Genomic DNA, 7,417 nt, shown 5'->3' with positions numbered 1-7,417 from the left:
AAAAGTTCATATTTAATTTAGTTTTTTTATTCTAATAAAATTATAAAGGAACCAAATTACTGTTAATATTACCTATGACTAAATAAACTGATAAATAAAAAAAATTAAAATTTATAATCATATGTATATCACTGGTCCTAATGATGCAACTGTTAACTTTGTGGAATTTGCTTTATAGTGTTGGCAGGCTCAAAAATGTATTTACTAGTTTTTCCTAAGTTGACAGAATTGTAAATAAAGATTCGCCAATGGAGAAATTTTGTAAATACAATTATGTTGACGTACAAATAACTAGTAAATCGTTAAATTTTACATTTGTGCAATTATTCTTCTAGAGCAGCAATATGTTTCTAAAACTTTCCTCAGACCTATTTTTTGAAAATGATTAATAACAAAGTTTGGTCACTGAATCTGAAAGAAAATGGACAGCTGTTACTGAAAAGCTAGAATAATATCAAACTTCTTTACTTTGACTTACCGATAAATGAAACATATTGGAGTGGTGTCTGAAATTTTGTATTTGACCTTTCGATGACAATAATTTTTTTATTTTCAAAATAATTAACCATCTCTCATTGTTAGTAGTAATTAAACACGGATAAATATTAATTAGGAAATAGTTTTATTATTAACTAAAGGAAAATATTTGTCAGCAAACAAATTTCTGGAAATTTGTAATTGAAATAGTAAAATATATGCACAATGTATAGTTGGTGTGACTTTCACTAGCTCTTCTTGAACAGAAGTTAATTTACTTTATTAATATTCTACTCCAAGCTGGATATAAAGTTGTATTCACGTATCTCATCAGATTTTTAACTTCTATGATTTATTCTATTGTTTATTTTATTATAGTGTTATGTTTATTATATTAAAAGTATATTACAGATGTTGGAAAAAATAAAAAAAGGATGAAGAACCAAAAAGGAATTATTAGACTTAATAGTTTTCTTGGAAAAGTAAATTGGAAAAAAATACGAGGATTAAGAACATTTTAGAGGTTAATAATTATTATATCAAATGAATAATTTATAAAGATGAGGTGGTATAGGAGAACTAGATAAATGGTTGAAATAATACGAAGATTGCTATGTTTACTTAAATATTGGAAATATTTCTTACATCTTTAAACAAATTATATTGACATTTACTTGAACATAATCCTATTATTTTTTTTTTATGTACACAATAAAGTTAAGGAGAGGACTTTCAGATCTTTAAATAACATTATTGTATATATATTTGATATGAAGAGATTTCACATATAAAAATTTATATTTTTAGAGGGAAAGCCAAGTGCAAAACTTCAGAAAATAATTTTGCCTCTTGTTCCCCATCAAATATGCAACAAATCATATGATTCTAGTGAAGATCGAAACGTAATTCCAAATGGTATTATTAACGACTATATGTTCTGTGCCGGAGGAGCAGAACAAAAAGATACATGCCAGGTATATTTCAAGTTAACATTTCAGGTATATCTTAAGTTAATTTAAATACTATGTACTGACATAGAAACCAATGAACTAAGTAATAGTTCAGAATCAGCAATTCTGAACCTATAATTATACATTTTCTCTTAGGATAAAAGATTAAAATTAATTTAAGGGGAATTGGCTTCAGCAAAGCCAGGCATGCTGATGCAGGAAACAAATTATTTTTGGGCGAAAATATAAAAATTATTTCCTAGGAAGAAACTAACATAATGGGTACTGGTTGTACAATACAATCTAAACATTATGTATAAGTCAGTTAATTATTTTTTAATGAGTTGGTAGATCCTCAACTACTTTTGATACTGTGTCTACAGAGAGACTTTAAGATTTTGTGGTTACCCATCATAATGGGTTAACACTTTAGAGCTATTACCAATATGAAATTAATAATTAGCAAATCAAATAGTAATATAAAGAACAAAATTATGACAACAAGATGTGTGGATATGAATCATATAAAAATACTGAAGAAATAAGAAAAGTGATATGTGATAAAACTAATAATATAAGTAAAATTAGCAATAAAGATAAAAGTAATAATTAATGTTAAGATAATAAAGGAAATGACATATTACAAAATAGAAGATACTTTTAAAATAAAATAAGAATTATTTGAAAAGAACAATTTAGAGGACCTAATAGCTGAGTGGGATGGATCATGGGTCCCAGAACGCTTAGTTTAGAAGGTTGTGGGTTCAAGTCCCACCTGGGCCAGTCAAAATTTATTTCATGACAAGCCCAAGAAATGAATCTTAGCATTCCCACTCTGGGGCTGCCTCAATGTAGGACTTGAGCCATAAAAAAAAGATGATTAAATAAATGTATGATAAAAACATTAAAATAACAGATGAAAACGATAAAGCAAAATAATTGGACTAACTAAGTGAGTTTGACAGTTCACCAGTGACCAGAAGGAAGAAGATTGGAATGAATGCATATGAAGGATTGAGATGTAAGAGTTTTTGTCCTGCTATATAAACAAAACAAAAAGAAATTTATTTAAAGTATGCTTAGAAATGTATGAAAAAATTGGATATGAAAAGTATGTGTACTCAAAAAGAAAAATTGGAAAATAAATGAGATCTGTAGAAATAATAGACTACACAAAAATATGAGCAATTATCTTGACCACGCTTCCTTTTATGCAATTTCTCCTTAATATCACATAATATATATTTTTTTTTTTTTATATCCGCAACTGTCAAATACAAAATTGACAATTAACAGATTGCCTGATTATTACATTGAATTAATAAATTGCATGAGGAAGAACAGCACCCAGTGGTACTTCTTTTTTGGCTTTTCTTACATAATCATAATTAGAAAGTCTCTCGTCCACGTTCTTTTTAGACTCCTTGTATTCTCAGGTATGAGAGTCATGGCCATTTGTCCTATAAGTGTGTTTGGATGTTTCATGAAAATGTTTGTTGTAAGTTCATATATATTCAGTGGCCATTGGAATTTTTCAATTTTTTAATGCTCAGTATGTAAAGTATTGTTATTTCATGGTGTATATATTATGGTGCTTTAATGATAAGTCATAGTGTTTTGGACAGGAAAGATTGTAATAGTTTGATGTGAGTCTGTTTAGCTATTCCATAATTTTTTTGCATATTTCCAGACAGGTTTTAGTAAGTATGTGTAGGTGCTTAATTTTTGTCTTATTTTTAATTTGGAGTTCATCTGAGTAGTGAGTGTTATAGATTCAGTGTTAGATATATAATTATTTTCATGGTGCATCACGACCATGGTATCAATTACTGTTAATTTTCAGTAAATAAGTTCATTTGCTTTTTAAAAAATACTTAAGTTAAAATTTAAAACTTGTGAAAAAATGTTTAAAGATGGACTCCCATCGCCTATATTAGGAAATTCCAACAAAAAGTTATACAGATCTTGGCTGTTCAACTACAACCTTTGACTACATATAGCCATACAGATACATGAAGCTGATAACAGCTAACAATTAAAAGTCTTTTTTAACTTTTGTTATTAGTTGGGTACAATTATGTTCAAAATTAAGTATTAGATATTCTTTGAGTTTTAACAAACTTTAGTTACTTTGTAGTGGATATAAAATATTAAGTTTGGCCTTTGATGGAAGAAAAAACACTGGCCACTATCAATGTTTTTAAAGGTCATTGTTCTGTGATCTTGAGAAATTTCCATTGTTAAATTTATTTTTTTCAAAATATTCTAATCTACTGTTTAAAATAAAAAAAATCTCTAATAATATAATCAATTATTAAACAAATCAATGGCTTACTTCACAGTAGAGCTTAGTACATTTCCACTAAGGTTAGGAAAAATACAATTAAAAGTTCTCTCTTTTAGGAAAATTGCAACTTTTCAATTAATTTTTTGACTGGGCAGATTTAGGTATAAAATCTGAATTTGTTCAGTCAAAAAAAAAATTGAAAAGTTGTAATTTTTCTAAAATAAAATATCTCTAATCATATTTTTCGGTAAGGTAGTGTAAATGTAGTTAACTCTACTCTCTAAGCCATCAAAATGTTATTAATTATATGATGCATTTAAATCCGAATTGACATTTATTATAAATTATCTAGCAAAAAAGTTATTCATAAATCCTAAATGATTAATAACCTATAATGATAATAAAAGTTACACTCCTTTTAATTATTATCTCTACACATTATTTATGATACACAAAAACTACAATATTTTCCTTTTATAATAATCACACATTGAGATTAGTTAAAAATAATTCTATTTTAGGTAACTGGTCTCTTTTGTATTTCCATTTTTACTTTTACTAATGTCCATTTACTGTTCATGCTAGGAGTCAATAAGTTAATTGTTTTCACAGGTATTTTTGAAATCATAAGTCTTATAACTTCAATATCATAATTTATTAATTTTACATCACTATGCAAATGCTTCCAAAATTTCAGACTGTTAGCCATCTTGAAAAAAAATGCCTGTTTTGAAAAAAAGTTTTTTGTTACATTCAAGTTTTGAAATATAGCCAAATTTTCTTTTCTTTATTTGATATTTCAATATCTTCTTTTATTGTTTCTGTCATTTTAGTCCAATTTCTTCATGATAACAATGAAAAATTGTTATCAGAACATATTTCCTATCAATAAATGTCACTATATACATTACTCAACATTTTTATAATATTGTAAACTTAGGCCAATGCATTGTGCTAACTCATCTACCCCTCTTGCTTGTGAGCATTGTTACTGTTTACTTGTGTTTTTTTTTTATCTTTGGTAATGTTGTTAATTACTATTTCATAAATCTATTCTACTTATTATATATTTTTATAATAAATTAATGTTTTATTTTATTATACATGTGAAATATCTCTGTAATATATGTAACTTTTATTATTCTTGTTTGAAGGGAGATTCTGGAGGACCTTTGCAAATAGTGCATAAGAACTTATTCTGTATGTATTCGATAGTAGGAGTAGTGTCTTATGGCAAAGGTTGTGCTTTGGGATACCCTGGTATATATACAAGAGTGTCAAATTATGTGCCATGGATAGTGAAAAACGTTTGGCCATAGAATTTTGCTATGATTGAAATCAACAATCAGTAACATATATATAAGAAGATAATTTGAAGTATATATTATTTACTTAAGATTGTTTTATATTCTAACATCTAAAAAAAAATCTTGTGTTGTACACGCATCATGCAACTATCATTTACCGCCTTACTTTAAGTATAAACTATTTTCTGCTCAAGTAGGGCAATTTCAACAAAAAAGTGAATAATATTTGTTCTTCAATTTCAGTCATTTGCTCTAATCTTAGCATAGTTTTATAGATAAAGATCGGTGCTGTCTATAGAGAGCAGAGATAGATGCTACCATGACTTTTTAAGTTTTAATTTTATATTTAAATAGTTAGTATTTCATGTAAACTTTTCAAAATAACAATATTTTATATAATCTTTATTGCTACTTGTATTTAGAATGATTTTTGCCTAGTTTTCTTTATTTAGTACTATTATCATAATCTTGAGTCCTGTTTTATTTAATAAATGCAACTTATTTTTTTATACTTTTTCAATTTATATCATAGAAAAATCTGGTGCAGTGGTCGCATCAAATAACTTTCCCTTACCATCCTACATTGAGTTAACATTAATCCTTCCTCCTTTCAGAACAGATCTTTCTATATTATTCAATGTAGTAATACTTTTCCTTACTAATTTTCCAAATGAGCCTTTCAGTTGATACATTGACTATATCCGATTTCAATAGTTTTAAGAAAAGTACTATTAATAATATTTCACATAGTAAAATTTTTTAAAAATATTTTTCTTTTGCAAAAATATGACATAAATATAAAAATATAACAGTTTATAAAACTTTCAGTTTACACTATAGCATTTATTCAATGCTAAATTATTATTGAATCAATATTGAAAATACTAAGAATCATTTTCAATGTTCTTCATTTTCAGCTTGGTACAATTAAGTACATTGATATACTGTGTTTAATCAAAGTCTTTAGAGGTGCTTTTGAGAAAATTTAAAAAAAGATGAAAAATTGATTCTATAAAGTGGCACTTATAGCCAGTATATTTTATCGAAAAATTTAATATATTCTAGGCATATACCCTTCTTTAATGGGTAATTTAAGTTTTATATGACTTAGGTTTTGAATACGTTAGTAAGCATGAATACCTTTACGCACACATATATATGATGCATATATCTTTCTTGAACATATTAAAAGCCTAATTCCCTCAATCCTTTATTGGTATAATTTCCTCCTAACCCTCTCAATCTAAATGGTTTTAAAATTATCCTGACAAAACTAACTCACAACTTAGCATTTAAATCAAAATCAAATTTGTCTATTACGTGAATTTCAACAAGTTCTTATGATGCATTTGTCTTTATAAAACACATAAAAAGTCTAAATCTCTTAATCCATGTAAATGATTAATTTCTCATAACAAAACTAATCTACAACTCACTATTTGAATCATAATACAATTCATAATTATTTGAAGTTTCTAACTGTCCTTATGTAACAATGAAAGACACAGTCATAAAAAGGTCAAATTTTTGATCTTAGTTGAATTCAAAAAATAATATATTCTAAATAGCAATATTTAATTGTTATTTTACTATTTCATATTTTATCTCCAGTTTATTAAGTTAATAAGAGCATGAAGGAATGAACAATCAATCAAGCATTATAAATTCTGACTAACTTAAAACGCACATGAAAAAATATGACTGAAAAATTATACATCATTTTAACTCTGATCAATAAAACAAAAAAAACGAATACACAAAATGACAATTTAAAATGTTAAAATAATAGTTCAACTAACTGCCTAAAGATAGCAGCACAAATCAAGAAATGTAGAAAATAATAGTTCCGATTAGCACCGTTAGAGTCCAGCACCATCCAAACAGCCGTTTCGTAAGTCCAAAAATAGCACGAAAATATTTTTATAATAGTTCAAATAACTACATAAAGATAGCAGCACCAATCAAGAAAGACTAAAGTAGTAGTTCTATTAACCGCCGTAAGAGGCCAGCACCATCCAAACACCCATTTTCGAAGACTAGCAGGAAAAATTTTATTTTGTATTAGGATATTAGGAACTTGCAGGAGCTCAACTGATTGAATCAGATAGTTAAGACGGAATTTTTGGGCTCCTGTAAGTTCCTAATATCCTAATACAAAATAAAATTTTTCCTGCTAGTGCTAGTGTTCAGAAATGGCTGTTTGGATGGTGCTGGCCTCTTACGGCGGTTAATAGAACTACTACTTTAGTCTTTCTTGATTGGTGCTGCTATCTTTATGTAGTTATTTGAACTATTATAAAAATATTTTCGTGCTATTTTTGGACTTATGAAACGGCTGTTTGGATGGTGCTGGACTCTAACGGTGCTAATCGGAACTATTATTTTCTACATTTCTT

The 7,417-nt window shown here is 27.2% G+C and overlaps 1 protein-coding gene across 1 annotated transcript in view; it reads left to right on the top strand.

The window, feature by feature from the left end:
* Nucleotides 1–5,530, top strand: part of LOC106677623 (ovochymase-1) — a 27,497-nt gene extending 21,967 nt beyond the window's left edge. Inside the window, exons 16-17 of the mRNA XM_067049434.1 lie at nt 1,285–1,451; nt 4,869–5,530. Coding sequence (XP_066905535.1) covers nt 1,285–1,451; nt 4,869–5,033 — 332 coding nt within the window. The 3' untranslated portion in view covers nt 5,034–5,530. The remainder of the gene's footprint in view (nt 1–1,284; nt 1,452–4,868) is intronic.
* Nucleotides 5,531–7,417: the final 1,887 nt, after the last annotated feature.

Source organism: Halyomorpha halys, unplaced genomic scaffold, assembly GCF_000696795.3.
Source record: "Halyomorpha halys isolate HHAL.00 unplaced genomic scaffold, Hhal_1.1 Scaffold106.1, whole genome shotgun sequence".
In the NCBI taxonomy this organism is placed as follows: Eukaryota; Metazoa; Arthropoda; class Insecta; order Hemiptera; family Pentatomidae; genus Halyomorpha; species Halyomorpha halys.
Note: the sequence above shows the minus strand (reverse complement) of the source record. Positions and strands in the feature narration are given on the sequence as shown.